Raw genomic sequence first — 17,098 nt, 5'->3', positions numbered from 1 at the left:
CCCCCAACCCCGCTCTCCAGCAGGAGCACCAGGTGAGCCAAGCTCCTGACCCCGTTCTCTGGCAGGAGCGACAGGCTGGTGGAGGGGGCAAGTCCCTGATCCTGTTCTCCAGCAGAAGCGCTGGGCGGCCGGAGCAGGGCAAGCCCCTGATCCCATGCTCTGGCAGGAGCTCCAGGCGGGTAGGCGTAGCAGTGCAAGCTGCCACACTCCAACCCCCTATCCCAGGGGCGTGCCTGGGGGGCCCCTTGCCAGAATGTCTATGGACCCCCACAAGGCCAGCTGGAGGAGGTGAGTGGAGGCAGCCCCACCCTTCCTGCCCCATCCCTCCTGCCTCCCCTCCACCGCCCTCATCATTGCCCACCCACTCAAAGTCAAGGCCCACCCCACTGCTCCACACTCCCCAGCCGCCCCAGACACCCCAGATAAACAAAAAACTCAGACTTCTGACTTCAACAACATGATGCTGATACTGTATCAAGTTCATCTTCCACATCAGTAAAGGTTAGTATCTGTACTGTAATAAGTTTAAATTTCATTAAAAATATTTAATAAAACCTGTAGTACTGTAGTGTATAAATTAGAGAGGTCATCTTGTGAGCCTGGAACCAAAACCCTTATGTCCCATAGACACTCGGTATTTTTTTAATGCGATTTTATTTGCACAGTGTTTTTTTAGGTAACATAACTACCATGTAAATCGAGGATTGACTGTAGTGCAAAAGTAGTGGTGTACAATGGCCAAATTCTCAACATAAGCTCAGCTCCTCTAATGGAAGTGTGATTCAGAGTTCTTTAGCTTATTCAGCTGAAGCACTATAGCACACAAATATACCCCAGTTTTAGACCTATATCCAGGGGTGACTTACTGGTACGCTGGGGCCAGGTCTGGCCCCCAGAAGGGGCTGGGTCTAGGGCAGAAGGGGTCAGAGCCAGCCCCAGCCCACCCTGAAAGGTAAGTGCACGCCCCTCCCCCAGAGTAGCTGCAGCAGCCCAGAGTTCCGGGGGCTATTTAAAGGGCCCAGGGCTCCCCTCTTCTACTGCCTCGGCCCTTTAAATGGCCCCGGAGTAGCAGCGGCAGGGCTCTGGTGGCTATTTAAAGGGCTGGGGTGGTAGAAGCAGGGGAGCTCCGGGCCTTTTAAATAGCCGCTGGAGCCCTGCAGCCGCTACCCCAGGGCTCTAGCAGCAGGGCTCTGGAGGCAATTTAAAGGGCCTGGGGCTCCAGCCACTGCTGGGAGCCCCAGGCCCTTTAAATTGCCCCCGGGGAAGCTGGGCTGCCTCAGTACGGTGCACCGGCTCATGCCGGTACGCTGTACCGGGGAGTACCGGCTTACTTGCACCTCTGCCTATATCCCTGCTATAACATAAAGGTATGAATAATTTTTAAAGATGAAATACATACTTTGGTTGGAAGTCTGGCCTAAATCCTTTAGGTAGTTGTAGCTCATCCATTTTTTCTGAGTTACCACAAGAATTATCTGTATAAAAAAAGTCCAATAAACTCTGTAATTATATTATTTTATCTATTTGTGAATTTTACTGCTCATGAAAGTTGCAGACTGACAACATTGGAAACTAAAGTTCAGAATTCCTCAGAATAATTATAACATGGGCAGTGGCGATGTAACTTCACCACATTTTTTTGCCAGCATCATCTCAGCTGCACTACAGAAAGACCAGCTGTATGGAAAGTGTTAATTCAACCCTCATTGCCATGCAATTCTTGGCTTCAGTACTGAGACTGCAAACATGGTCGCCAGCTAGATCAGTTGTGACATATGGAACTGGTACATTAAGAACTAACTGGAGACCAACAAAGTCAATTCACATAGGAGCAGTTATCCAATGAGAACTTTCAGAGAGACTATCAACCTGATCTGGATTTAAATAAAATACCAGAAGGTAAAACCTCCATGTCTAAGTGACAATTTGCCGAGTCTCTTTTCAGTGACAACAACATTTCCATACTTCAGAATATATAATATTAGATCTTCAGACTTACGAGCAGTTTCTTCATCGCGAAGTATATATAATGCTTTGATTTGCTGGGATATTGTTCTCATCCATTGAGCTAGATTTGGTTGGTCTGAAAAATCCAAGCTGTCAAAAGACAGAATACAGACATTCTTTAAAAATTAAACTATTTCAGAATATATATTATTGTTCTCTTTCTGAAAAAAATAATTTGCATAATTTCTCCTATGAAAGGTTGAGCACAAAGTTTGAGAAAAAAATCAGATATTAAGATTATGGGAGAAGAGGGGTGTAAACCATAATTATACTTCAAAATGCAATAAACCATCACAATATGCCATCATGACTTTTTTTTTTTTTTTTAAACTGAAACACAGTCCTGCTCCACTGTTCCATAGAATATCTGGTACGTGTGCATATTTTATAGATTACTCGGATTTACCATGTAAAGTACTACTCTTACTTTTCCTATATTCTACAGTGGTGCATCTTACACATTTGCTAAAATCTCCTACCCCCTCATTCAGAAGACCAACTCACTGTGATAGTACTTTGAATGAAGTGTTTGATATAGCTATCTGTATATTATCATCAACAGGGATAACAGAAATTCACAAATCCTGAGGCCTTAAGGTCTCCATAAAGATTTTAGTTTCAACAGAATCAAATTTCATGTTTGAATTATTGGTAATTTTTTTGGGTTGCAAATATGACTTTTGACCCATGTTACAATTAGTAAATACTTAACCATAAAAGTCTCTGTTTCAAGTTGTGTGGAGATAGTTTTGTCACTGCCCCTGTAAAATGTACTTGCCATGAGAAATAAGACAGCATTCAAGGAGGGGGACGGACGACAACTAATCCACATGACAGTTTGCGTGTGGTGGATTCTACTCTGGCAGAGCAAATCTCTTTAATGCAGCTCTGACCTCTTAATCTGATAATGATTGATGTTTACTCAACTACAGGTTCTGCCATGTGCCACTGTGCTACACAGATCTTTTACATTAAATATCTTTCCTATGAACCCAATCTAAAATTTATCAGGATACCATTAAAAATGTTTATTATATTCCAGAACTTGGGTTACTGAAGAGAGTTTTGAATTTATATGTGCGTCTATGCAGGCAATAGAAATTTTCAATAGATAATGACCAAAACAATAAAATATTTATGGATTTCACAAAGAGAACTTGCTTTATGAAATGTCTTTGAATAAAAGTGACTGTATGTAAATATTTTTTTTTCCCATGGTCACAAAACTATTACAAAGGCTAACAGATAAGCAGTACAGTAATCTACAAAAAAGTCACCCTTAATCTTTTTAGTTTTATCTGCTTTGACAATATTCGACCTGGAGAAACTAGACAATTCATTGTTACGTGGAGACAGTACACTACAACAGAAACAGACATACTGAAGAAAACTGTATTCATGTGTTCCACTGATAGCTAAGATCTGGTCAAAATAGTTAAGACCAAAGCAGACTGTGAAGAACTTCAAAAAGATCTCACAAAAATAAGTGATTGGGCAACAAAATGGCAAATGAAATTTAATGTGGATAAATGTAAAAAATAACCCCAACTATACATACAATATGATAGGGGTTAATTTAGCTGCAACTAATCAGGAGAAAGATCTTGGAGTCATCGTGGATAGTTCTCCGAAGACGTCAATGCAATGTGCAATGGCAGTCAAAAAAGCAAACGGGATGTTAAGAATCATTAAAAAAGGGATAGAGAATAAGATGGAGAATATCTTATTGCCCTTATATAAATCCATGGTACGCCCATATCTTGAATACTGCGTACAGATGTGGTCCCCTCATCTCAGAAAAGATATACTGGCAACTAAAATGATTAGGGGTTTGAAACGGGTCCCAGATGAGGAGAGATTAAAGAGGTTAGGACTTTTCAGCTTGGAAAAGAGGAGACTAAGGAGGGATATAATAGAGGTATATAAAATCATGAGTGGTGTGGAGAAAGTGAATAAGGAAAAGTTATTTACTTGTTCCCATAAGAACTAGGGGCCACCAAATGAAATTAATGGGTAGCAAGTTTAAAACAAATAAAAGGAAGTTCTTCTTCACTCAGCACACAGTCAACCTGTGGAACGTCTTGCCTGGAGAGGTTGTGAAGAAGGCTAGGACTATAACAGGGTTTAAAAGAGAACTGAATAAATTCATGGAGGTTAAGTCCATTAATGGCTATTAGCCAGGATGGGTAAGGAACGGTGTCCCTAGCTTCTGTTTGTCAGAGGGTGGAGATGGATGGCAGGCGAGAGATCACTTGATCATTACCTGTTAGGTTCACTCCCTCTGGGGCACCTGGCATTGGCCACGGTCGGTAGACAGGATCCTGGGCTGGATGGACCTTTGGTCTGACCCAGTATGGCCATTCTTATGTTCTTCCACAGCACTAATGCAAGATTTAGTTTTATCATACAGAGGCACATTGATGCCGTCAGTTACTATTATTAGTAACTTATAACAACTTAGCAGACCACAAAGTTTCTGTACTATCTACAAAGACCTTAAGAATTGTAGGTTTGTGACAGGGTGCTGGGCACCAACAGGTGAGCCAGCACTCTGGTCACTGCAACTCTAATTAATTACTCTAGAAGAGATCTTATTAAGAAAAGCTGTGCCTAATTGATGGGTTGAGGAGAACTAAGAGGCTAATTAAGCCATTACACAGATGATACAAGAGGCACAAGATGGAAGTGGAGACGCAAGTGGAGGATCACTCTCCTCTGCTTGCCTAAGGAGAAGAGGGCTCCCTTGACTATAGGAGTAAGGCTATATATTGTATAAGGATGGTGGAACCTAATATTGTAAATAAACTGCACCGGGTGTTTTATCAGCAAAAAGGTCTCTGAGCTGTTCATGGACTTGAGCAGAGGCAAGAGCAAGTGAGCCCTGCCACATGGTTGACAAATATTTAATGTTTAAAACTTGTAATAAATTTATGTACAGGGCACCTATGTCCAAAGGTATTTGAAGTTCTTACCAAAATAATTAAAGCAAGAAGCCACGATGCCCTACCCACCAAAATAATGGAATTGGTACATATGATTTAACAAGAATAAATTCAAGTTGTTTTGGAGGTCTGCTTTCTGACTGAGGAAAATCCTTAGTGCATGTGAGATCATATTAAGTGGAAAATTCAACCTTGCACGTACACAAAAATACACACACACAGTAATGAGAGCATCTCCTTCCCTGGTAGTTGGAGGGAAAACTCCACTCCCTGGTGTGCAGAAGCAGCTAGTCTTTCCTTTCTACACCCACCTTTCCCCCAACACTCACCTTCCTCTCTGATTTTTCCTTCCTTTCCCATTCTCCCTTTACAGTCCTTCAATTTCTTTCCAGCCCTTTCCTCTCCTGCTGACTCCAATCAGTCACCCTTCCTGCCACTCTATATTCGTGATTCCTACCAATCTTCCTCTCTGCCCTCCACACATTCCTCTATCCTCACAAAATTATCCTCATTTCCCTATCCCTCTATACTCTCGTAATTTCCAAACCACAAAGCATAAGAGGCAGCTATCTTGACTGAGGGCAACCTCGTTCTAGTTTCAGATTATTAAAATAATGGGAAATGGTGAAAATTTTGAAAAGCTCAGGATTTTCACATGACAAAAACTGCTGTCCCTGAGATGAGCAACTTTTAAAAAAATATCACAAGACTCTCTATACCAAAGCGAGTTGGCAATTCTGTAGTCCATTGACTGTGTTTAATTCACATTCTAGTTTCACTGACAGCAAAGCATTTTAAAATTTGGTAGAAGTACACATGCACCTCCCAACTCTGCAAACATTTACCATCTCATCTTATGTGTAGCTCTGATAACAGGCATGTGCAGAATTGTGCCCTGATTCTTTAGATTACACAGATTTAAGAGGGGGCTTTTTCCATAGTTAACAAGGATGCTTATAAAAGCAAACTGACCTGTTAAATAAACCTCTTGGTGGAGGAAGCAGAGGAACAACAGTGTTGCTTAAACATTCACAAAGAGGGCAAAGGAATTCACCATTTTCTACATCATAACTTGTATGCACACGTAATCTCTGTTGTCTTCGTTGCTCCTTTGCTTGAACAGCATCAAAATACCTTTAGAAAACAATAATATATTAATGTTTGTCAGTAAAATAGTATTTTAATGTATGAATCAATATGTATTGACATTTTTTTCATGCTCATGTAAGAACATTATCTAAAATACAAATATTGGATATGAAAATTACATTCTTGTTGATCAAATATTATGAATTGCTAGCTCTAGCTAATTTTTCAACCAAAAATATTAGTGCAATGGACCTCAAATCACAAAGTAAGATTCTTTTCAGGTTTAAAAATCAGGATTTTCTAGATTTTTTTTTTTTAAGTAAGTTTGAAATAGACTGTAAGAAGAAGGCTTTGGGGAGAATCCTTGGCTTCAGGTTTATTCAGAAAAAAAAAATTTTTTTAGCAATAAATAGTGCCTCTTCCTTCTCTTTATGAAAATTTGTTCTCTGTTCCCAGTTTTGTTGGCCATTGCCAGGGAAACCAAAGTACCAAGACAAAGTTTTATGCAGTAATAAGTGTTCCAGAACTAAAGAATCAAAATTCCAAACATAGAACTCAATCCTGAGTGCAGGGTGGGAGTCTGCTTGCTCAGAGAAGAAGAAACAAATATTGATGTTAAGCCACTTGGGAAGTAGATTAAGCTAAATGAGAAACGGGAATTTATTCCAAAATAAGAGAATGTGTCCATATGGGAGCTTATAGTGAAATAAATATTCCAGAATAGCTCTTTTACTAAATTTCCAAGTGTAGACAAGCCCTTACATACTGCCAACTTCCACTATTCTACAAGCTCTTTTCCTGATCATAAACTGTGTTCTAATCAGGAAGCAGAAGCAATGCCTTAAAGACTTGTGACTAATCAACAAATTAATGAAGCTCAACTACTGAATACTTGCATTAAGACGTACCAGCTAAAATAGCAGTCTAGCAAATTAAAGAACAAATTCAAGGAAATACGGACATCCTACAAGCAGAAGAAAAGGCTATATTGAACAAATAAGTTATTCTCTGCAAATTATTTGCTCAACTCCAGATTAAGCAAGAATTCAAACATTTTTTTAAACATTAAAATTTAGCAATGGCTGTAAAGAACTGATCATTTCAGGATGCATATTTAATATTATGGGAATATCCTAGCATTATACAAGTACTATTTACATATGAAGGTAAGCCCTTCTGGCTTCTACAGACATTATTTAAACTTTTATCCACTCAAATTTAAAAACCGTTAAGTTGTAAACTAATTTTTTTTAGTATTAACAACATGCACATAAATTCCTCCTCTATATGACAAAATATCAAGATGACAGATGCTAAACTATCATTTCTAATAAATCTTGTTTGCAATTTAGCTATAATGGGTTCTCTCTTTTGTATCTTAGATATCTTTACTGGTCTATAACAGCCTTTATTTTAAATTATGTATTTGACATCTAATCCTTCCACTGAAGTAAACGTTAAGACTCCAACTGGTATTAGTGGGAGAAGGATTGGATCATTTATGTCTAGTTTAAAATAAAGTTCACTTCTATTAACTCTAAACATGGCAATTACCTTTGCCAACAGTGAGCGTGCATAATATGTCCACAGCTACCCGTGTGTGTTCCACATGACAGCTCTGGATGCATGAATAATGGGTCATATTTTTCTGTGTAAAAACAAACAATTTTGCATTTAAATCTTTCTATAATAAACAGATATTTATTTCTGACATTAAAATATTTACATTTGTCATTTACATGCTTTATTAAATGTTATTAAAAAAATCACCTTTTTACTAGTCCTTTGAGAAAGTCAATTTAAAGCATACTACCAATCCCTACAAATATACTTTTTAGCTAGGTCATTTGAAACACCGTTTAAAGGCTCAGTTATAAATACATAATAATTAGTTACTAAAGATGAAATCATCAAACAGGCCCTGAATTTCAGAGGCACTGAACACCAGCAGCACCCATTCAGTTTAACTGGAATTTTGGGTGCTCAGGACCCCTGGGGGGGAGGGGAGGGGAATCAGGCCTACAGAAAATTATTCATCTTCTGTAAGTGGAATAGAGAGGTATAGTACAGAAAAATGTTGTGTATTTGTATACACGTAATATAAACAGAGAATATTTAGGATGAAGCAATCCCAACCAACCAAAAATTAGCTGTACCAGAAAAGTCTTGAAACCAAAGTGTTTTTTCTGAGTTTCTCTACCAAAAAGAATCTAACAAGGAAAAAAAACCCTGTACTGAGAAATATTTTACACAGATTATTAAGGCATGTGTCACCTATGCACATTAAATGAACTGACTGCTGCCAAATGTTTAACATAAATCCAGGTATAGAACTGATATATGTACTAAAAATATATCCTCAGTGTAGTGAGAGGTTATGGCCCAGAGTGATTTCTGAGGAGGGCATAAATGGGGGAGAATTGGGAGACTCTGATGGCATGTCTATGCTGCAGGTGGGAGCTAGCATTAGCACACTAAAAACATCAACGTGGGACATTCCAGTTCAAGCTCTCAAGCCTAGAGGATAAAGTGAGTTTGAAGGCCAAAGCAGGAACATTCACATTTATACTTTTAGCATGCTAGCCTGGACCCTGCTAATGAGTCTGTATAGGCAGGCTGTGCAACTCGCTCCCACCTGCACTGCAGACATCCTCAAGCAGAAAACTATAGGAGTTTCATTGGCTGAGGCAACTGTGAAGCTGAGCTGGTAATTCTGCTCCTAACAAGCCTCCTCATGCATAGCGAAAGGTCTATTTGAAACACTGGGGCAGGCAGCTCCATTTGCCACTGTAGCTAGATATCAGCACTGCCTCTTAATTTATTATAGCATATTTTATTTCATTCATTTATTTATTTTGCCTACCAGAATGTGGGGTATTTTTGCTAGATCTTGCACTATCAGGCTTCAAGTTACACCAATAATCGGCAAAAAGAAGAGGAGTACTTGTGGCACCTTAGAGACTAACCAATTTATTTGAGCATAAGCTTTCGTGAGCTACAGCTCACTTCATTGGATGCATAAAGTGGAAAGTACAGTGAGGATAGGTTGTAGATCCTTGATAATGCGTTGGAGAGATTTTAGCTGGGGGCTGAAGGTGACGGCTAGTGGTGTTCTGTTATTTTCTTTGTTGGGCCTGTCCTATAGAAACAGACTGACAGAGCCAGAAGAGTACCCAGAAGTCACCTACTACAGGACAGGCCCAACAAAGAAAATAACAGAACGCCACTAGCCGTCACCTTCAGCCCCCAACTAAAACCCCTCCAACGTATTATCAAGGATCTACAACCTATCCTGAAGGATGACCCATCACTCTCACAAATCTTGGGAGACAGGCCAGTCCTTGCCTACAGACAGCCCCCCAACCTGAAGCAAATACTCACCAGCAACCACACACCACACAACAGAACCACTAACCCAGGAACCTATCCTTGCAACAAAGCCCGCTGCCAACTGTGCCCACATATCTATTCAGGGGGACACCATCATAGGGCCTAATCACATCAGCCACACTATCAGAGGCTCGTTCACCTGCACATCCACCAATGTGATATATGCCATCATGTGCCAGCAATGTCCCTCTGCCATGTACATTGGGCAAACTGGATAGTCTCTACGTAAAAGAATAAATGGACACAAATCACATGTCAAGAATTATAACATTCATAAACCAGTCGGAGAACACTTCAATCTCTCTGGTCACACGATTTCTGACCTCAAAGTGACTATCCTTCAACAAAAAAACTTCAAAAACAGACTCCAACGAGAGACTGCTGAATTGAAATTAATTTGCAAATTGCATACAATTAACTTAGGCTTGAATAGAGACTGGGAGTGGTTGACTCATTATACTAAGTGAAACTATTTCCCCTTGTTTATTCTTTCCCCACTCCCACTGTTCCTCAGACGGTCTTGTTAACTCCTGGAAATGTGCTGGAAATGGCCCACCTTGATTATCACTTCAAAAGGTTTTCTCTCACCCCACTCTCCTGCTGGTAATAGCTCATCTTAAGTCATCACTCTCCTTACAATGTATATTTTTTCATGGTCTGTGTGTATATATAAAATCTCCTCACTGTACTTTCCACTTTATGCATCCGATGAAGTGAGCTGTAGCTCACGAAAGCTTATGCTCAAATAAATTGGTTAGTCTCTAAGGTGCCACAAGTACTCCTTTTCTTTTTGCGAATACAGACTAACACGGCTGCTACTCTGAAACCAATAATTGGGATGGAATAAAGAAAAACGTGGGACTAACATCTGAAAGCCACTGAGGAATGGCTTGGTGTTAAACTCAAGTAACTGGAAAACATTTAATGGCTTCACATGCCCAAGCCTTTTAATAATGACTGGTATATCAGCTCCAATACATCCATATTGACCCTCTCTCATTCCCGTTACTCTACCCACGAAAATATATAGTACCTTCACCTAATACACCTCAGTTTTCAATAACTGAATTTATAACTGTGACTAGAGGAAGCGTTTTAGATATTATATTGCCTGTGTTTCCTAGCTACTACTTATGAGGCATGTCGCTAACAAAGTCAGTGAGCGTTTTGCCACTGACTACAATATCTGAACTTGCTCACAAATATATAACTAATAAGAAGGGGCACAGTGGAACACCTCTACTTCAGAATAAGAATCAGGGCAGATACAGATGATTCTTTCTGAATGTTATAGTCAAAATATGAACACAACTTACCAGGATCCTGAATAACTTTGTTCCGGTTTTTAGACAATACAGTAGATCTCTGAACAAATGCTGCCAAGACCATAGCCCTGCTGTCCACTTTAACCTCCTGCTCTTCTTGACACAATATACAGGTAACAACCTGTCTCCGTTCAGTCACTCTAGTTTGCTTTGGTCCCAAAGCTGTAAGCTTTGTATCTGAAACTGTAGGACTGGAATCAAATTATACCAGTGAGTACACTATTTGACAATTATTTAAATTAGATCATGCTTTAAGTTTTTATTAGTTTATTGGTGTAGTTTTATGTTCATTCATTTTCATTTTGTAAATAAGCAAACATTTGTCATATATTAACTCCTCACTTAACGTTGTTCCGGTTAACGTTGTTTTGTTATTAGGTTGCTGACCTATTAGAGAACATACTCCTTTGAAGTTCTTCAACGTTCTCTTATAACGTTGTTTGGCACCCCCGAGCCCGGTGCTCCAGCCTGGTAGCAGGATCCAGGCACGGGGGCTTGCCCGCTCCCCGGCTGGAGTGTCTGGCAGGTGGAGCAGGGCAAGCCCTGGTGCCCCAACCCTGCTATGTCCCTGCCTCAACCAAGCTTCGCAATCATCACTGGTGAGTACTCTATTAATTTGTTTGTTTAAAATTATTTAAAACTTATACTGTATATGTATATAATCTCTTGTCCGGTGAAAAAATTTCCCTGCAACATAATATAAATGGGGTGGGGGGGAGTTAGTTCTTATGGGGAAATTGGATTCACTTAACATCATTTCGCTTAAAGTTGCATTTTTCAAGAACATAACTAGGACGTTAAGTGAGGAGTTACTGTATATACATCCATGCACATGTCCCCAAAAACCACTGTACAACTATACATTTCAGAGAGACCTTATGTCCTCCAGATGTTAACATGAAAATATTCTTTGTTTTCTTGAAATCATATTTTAACTGTTTCCAGATTAAAATTGTAATTAAATCGTTACCATTAAGCTTGAAAGTAAAAGCTAGAGAGGTGTATGCAAATCTTAGTCTTTAGTTTGGTTTGTTTTTTAAAGTTTACAAGGAGGGGGACAATAATTTAATATCCAATTATACCTAGTAGACAGGGATCATCATTAAAGATAGCATCCAAACTCAAATACTGGAGGCTTTGGTTTTTACCCAACAACTTCTTAACAGATTGGTTTTGTTAGTTTAAGATGGCATTTTAACTCTCTTTTAATGTAGGTTTTTTAATGTTAATGGTCTATTGTTAGGTTTGGAATACTACTTTCAGGATTTCATATGTACTACCATAGAGTTTTATAAATCTTTATTCAGAGCAGATAAAACAGAAATATATAAATATAGGCCAAGCTTGTACTTTTCCCAGCTGCCCCCAACTGCTTCACAGACCAAATACCACATGGTTTCCATCTGCCAATCCCCCACAAAATACACCTTAATTTAGATCTTCAGCTGGTTACAAATAATTTTTCCCCACAAACAGATACAAGTTACTCCCACTTCCCTATGTCCAAAACAACTTTCCCTAGTATAATTAACAATTAATCATGCTGGCCACACTTCCTAACCAAGATTTTATAAGTCAGGCAGGTTTTTTTTGTCTGTTTAATTTTCTGAATCAGTCATAGATATTTAGTGCAAATTCAGCTATAATTTTAGCAGTGTGCAGGGAAAAAGTGGTCTGAAAAAGCAACAAATGGTCTGAAAGAGCTGGACAGTTGTCAACTGAGAAAAGGAAAATTTAGCTTTTGAGTTCAAATAGAAAGACCAGAAAATATTTGATTTGAAATTAACAAAAGAGATTTATCAACTCTCTCAAAGTTTTACTTAAAATATTTTCCCTTCACCTATTATCGAGTACTCTGGAGGTTGAAGTAGCTAGTTCGTCTAAAGTCTGCTGAAAGAGTTCTTTGTTCTCATCAATGAAGTGCCGCTGCATCTCAGACATCTGAGCCATGATCTTCTCTCTGCGCAGCCTGGCAATCTCAGCTTTTCGCTTCCTCTCAGCTTTGTCTTTATCTCGTGAACCCTGCAATTTTATTGTTCAGTTAATAATTTTTAAAACACATATTACAATGGACCAAAAACGGTTACTAACATTTCTGTAACTGTTGTTCTTCGAGATGTGTTGCACATGTCCATTTCAATGGAAGTGTGTGCATGTCCCCAGCAGAGTTGCTGGATTTTTTCCCCTTAGTTGTATCAGTTGGATCAGCTCTAGTTCCCCCTGGAGTAGTGTGCTCATAGCATCAGTAAAAAGGACCCTGCCAACCCCGCTCCCCTTCAGTTTCTACTTGCCAACTGCCTCAGAGAGGGGATGGAGGGTAGATTTTGGAATGGACACGTGCAACATATGTCAAAGGACCACCATTACAGAAAGGCTAGTAACCATTTTTTCTTTTTCAAGTGTTTGCACATGTCCATTCCAATGTAGGTGACTTGCAAGCAGTTGCACTGGAGGTGGGTTTGGAGATTAAGGACAGGCTGACTGGAACACACCCCAGTTGAAGCTGACATGCTCTCTGATCTGTTCTGTAATGGCGTATGGAGTCATGAACGTGTAAACTGACAACCAAGTTGCCACCCTGCAGATGTCCTGAATTGGAACTTGTGCCAAAAAAGCGGCGGAGTAGGCTTGGGACCTTGTAGAACGCACTGTAGGTTAGGCCGGGGCAGAATATCTGCGAGCTCGTAACATGCTCTGAGACACAAAGTAATCCACGATGAGATTCTCTGTACAGAAATGGGGAGACCTTTCATTCTTTCTGCTATTATAATGAACTGAGTGGATCTGTGGAATGGTTTGGTTCTTTGTATGTAAAACAGACAGGGCACACCGAATGTCCAACCAGCGGAGGCACTTCTCTATTTGCATGTGGCTTACAGCAGAACACTGACAGAAAAACTGCTGGATTGCAATGGAATTGCGAGACCTCTTTCGGAAGGAATCTCAGGTGTGGTCTCAACTGAACTTTGTCCTTGAAAAAGACGGTATATGGGGTCTCTGAGGTGAAGGCTTGGATCTCCGAAACTCGCCTGGCCAAAGTGATGGCCACCAGAAAGCCTACTTTCCAGGAGAGCTGTAACAGCGAGCATGTTGCCAGAGGGTTCAAATGGGGGTCCTGTGAGCTTTGACAGCACAAAGTTTAGGTCCCACGTGGGGGTGGGATCCCTAACCTGTAGGTATACTCTCTCCAGGCCTTTGAGAAACCAGATGACCATGAAAAGACAGACTGTGAAAAGACAGCAGTTGTCAATCTTGGGATGGAAGGCCAAGCTAGCCACTAAATGGCCCTTGACTGATAAAATGGCTAGACTTTGTTGTCCGAGCAGAAGCAGGTATCTAGAGTAAGTTGGAGGGATGACTGCAAGGACAGGACTTGATGTCAAGAACACCAGATGGAGGATCACTTCCATTTTGCCAGGTATGTGTCTCTGGTGAATGGTTTTCTACTGCCCATGAGGACCTCATGGACTTGCTCTAAGCAAACTAGCTCCTCTGGATTCAGCCATGGACCTCCCAGGCCACCAGATGAAAGGATGCGAGGTTCAAATGCTACAGCTGGCTATGACCCCAGGATATCAAGTTTGGGTTCAGCAGAAGCTGCAGTGGTATATCCATTTTCATGGCTAGAAGGATGGAGAACCAATATTGCCGGGGCTAGGATGACGACCCATGCTCAGTCCCACTTGATCTTCATCAAAACCTTGTGAATCAGTGGGATAGGAGGAAATGTATAGCACAGGTGCCTTGTACACTGTAACCAGAATGCATCTGCAAGAAAGCCTGGGCTGTGACCTCACAGGGAAAACTGGTGGCATTTCCTGTTGGTTTAGGTGCCAAACTGATCTATAAGGGGTGTCCCCCATCATTAGGGGATGTCCCTCACAATGTTTGGACAAAAAGGCCTCTCACAGTGAGAGGAGAAAGATCTGCTGAGTCCCAGGAACATAAGATGCCTCTGACTGATGGAGTGATTGATATATAGAACTCCCACAGGTGGATTGCTTCCTGGCACAGGGGGAAAGAACACACCCGGCCCTGCCTGTTTATGTAGAACATACCAATCGTATTGTCCATGAGGACTGAAATGGATCTGCCAGTCAGGTGAGGTAGAAACATTGATAGGCTAGACCCACTGCCCTAAGTTCCCTGACGCTGATGTGCAGGGAAAGCTCTTCTTGAGTACAAAGATCTTGGGTTCTGAGGGACCTCAGGTGGGCTCCCTGGCAGAGAGCCAACGCATCGCATACCAGAGACAAGGATGACTGGGTATTTGAGAAGGGTACCCCTGCACATACAATCTAGCCACCATATTAGCAAGCTGAGGACATGTACCAGAATCGTGAGCACTGAGTCCAAGTGATGGCAAGAGGGGGAGTAGACTGTGGCTAGCCAGGCTTGTAGATGTCTGAGTCAGTCTAGTGTTGTACTATATGTATGCATGACACCACGTGACCCAGGATGCTCAGGCAGTTTCGCACGGTTGTGATCCGATGACCTTGAAGAGATATTATTAGGGACATAATTGAGAGGATCCTGTCATCCAGAAGTAGAGCCCTTGCTTGCACAGAGTCGAGTAGTGCTCCAATCAACTCTATTCTCTAAACCAGAATCAAGGTGGACTTCTGGACATTTAACAGAAGGCCTAATGCTTTGAAGATCAACTGGATGAGACAGATGGCGGCCTCCATTTGAGCTCTGGACTGGCCCTTGACCCAGCCAGTTGTCAAGGTATACGAACATGGGGATTCCCTTCTTTCTGAGGAAGGCTGCTACTACCACCATGCACTTTGTGAAAACCTGCAGGGCGGTCGACAGGCTAAAAGGGAGCACCACAAACTGGTAGTGGTTTCAGTTCACTACAGACATTACCAAATGCCTGTGACCAGGAAAAACTGAAATGTGGAAGTAGGCATCCTTTAGATCGAGGACAGCATACTAATCCCTGGGATCCAGTGACGAAATGATGGAAGTCAAGGAGACCATGAAGAACCTCAGGTTCTTGAGATATCAGTTGAGATGTCACAAGTCTAGAATAGGTCTGAGACCACCTTTGGCTTTCAGAATTAGGAAATAGCGGGAACAGAACCCCTTTCCTCTCAAGTGAATAGGAACCTTCTGACAGCTCCCACCTGAAGGGGGGATTGGCTTTCTTGTTCCAACAGAAGCTTGTGAAAAGGGTCCCTGAAGAGGGAAGGGCAGGAGAGTAAAAAGGAATTGGATCATGCTGAGAACCCTGCGGTCTGAGGTGATATGGGTTCAGGCATCCAGGAAATAGGAAAGGAGGTTGGAGAACTGGGGGTAGTTAGATCCAGTACATATTGGATTGTGATGTTGACCTCAAGTGTCTCATCAAAACAGGCATTTGGACAATGCAGGTTGTCTGGGAAACGAATGTGCAGGACCTATCGAGGAAGATTGGGGAAGGGGTCTGAGCCTATATCTCCTGTTCCTCCTCCTCTGTTGATCCTGCCTGGCAGTCTGCATGAAGTAATGGCTCATCTGCCGAGGCCTATACCGCTTCCTTGAACTTGCTGGGTACATAAAGTCTCAGGGATTTCAAGGTTGTCTGGGAACCCTTAAAGCTGTGCAGTCTATCGTCTGTCTTCTCCAAGAAAAGTGAGAAGCCCTTGAATGGGAGATCTGGGATGGTCTGTTGCACTTCCTGGGGAAGCCCCCAGAACTGCAACCAAGAGCTCCTATGCGTTGAAACCGCAGTTGCCACTGACCTGGCTACAGAGTCAGCAGCATCCGGGGCAACCTGCAGAGACACTCGAGCCATGGTCTTGCCTTCCTCATTTTAGGGAGGAAAACCCCTGCCTGGGTTCCTGGGGAAATAGCTCCCCAAATTTTGCCATTGATTCCCACATATTAAAAAGTCATAGCGCCCCAGCAGGGCTTGCTGGTTAGCTATACAAAGCTGAAGGCCCCTGACAAGTTTGCGTTCTGCCCAAATAGGTCCAACTTATTAGGGTCCTTTGCTTTGGGCGTAGAACCTGGCTGTCCTGGGTGACCTAGCTCATTGGCTGCTGCGACCACCAATGACCCCGGGGGAAGTGGGGGTGTGAAAAAAGAAATTCGTATCCCTTGGCGGGGACAAAGTATTTCCGCTCTGTGAGCTTTGCCACCATTGAGAGGGAGGTAGGGGTTTGCCACAGGGCCTTAAGCAGTTCCATGAGAGCATCATGCAGCAGTAGAGCCACTCTAGAGGGGCCCGCTGGCGAAAGTATGTCCAGGAGGCCATGTGTCACCTCCTTGACCATCCTCGCTTGGACCCCTAGGTTTGAGGTTACCTGTTTCAACAGATCATGGTAAACCTTGTTATCTGGAGATGGGGAAGTCGCTGGT

At 41.7% G+C, this 17,098-nt stretch overlaps 1 protein-coding gene across 5 annotated transcripts in view; it reads right to left on the bottom strand.

Moving 5' to 3' along the window:
- UBR2 (ubiquitin protein ligase E3 component n-recognin 2) overlaps positions 1 to 17,098 on the bottom strand; it is a 106,150-nt gene that overhangs the window by 16,075 nt on the left and 72,977 nt on the right. For 4 of the 5 annotated variants that reach the window (XM_073339013.1, XM_073339011.1, XM_073339015.1 and 1 more), the window contains 6 exons: positions 12,594 to 12,775; positions 10,745 to 10,944; positions 7,593 to 7,686; positions 5,922 to 6,083; positions 2,000 to 2,097; positions 1,400 to 1,475 (listed from right to left, as the gene is read on the bottom strand). In XM_073339013.1, the coding sequence (XP_073195114.1) occupies positions 1,400 to 1,475; positions 2,000 to 2,097; positions 5,922 to 6,083; positions 7,593 to 7,686; positions 10,745 to 10,944; positions 12,594 to 12,775 (812 nt within the window). Of the gene's footprint in view, positions 1 to 1,399; positions 1,476 to 1,999; positions 2,098 to 5,921; positions 6,084 to 7,592; positions 7,687 to 9,567; positions 9,650 to 10,744; positions 10,945 to 12,593; positions 12,776 to 17,098 lie in introns of those variants that run through there. The other variant, XM_073339016.1, reaches the window with a different exon arrangement.

Source organism: Lepidochelys kempii, chromosome 3 (genome assembly GCF_965140265.1).
Source record: "Lepidochelys kempii isolate rLepKem1 chromosome 3, rLepKem1.hap2, whole genome shotgun sequence".
NCBI classification, from domain to species: Eukaryota; Metazoa; Chordata; order Testudines; family Cheloniidae; genus Lepidochelys; species Lepidochelys kempii.
The sequence above is the reverse complement of the archived record's forward strand: the minus strand, read 5'-3'. Positions and strand labels throughout refer to the sequence as shown.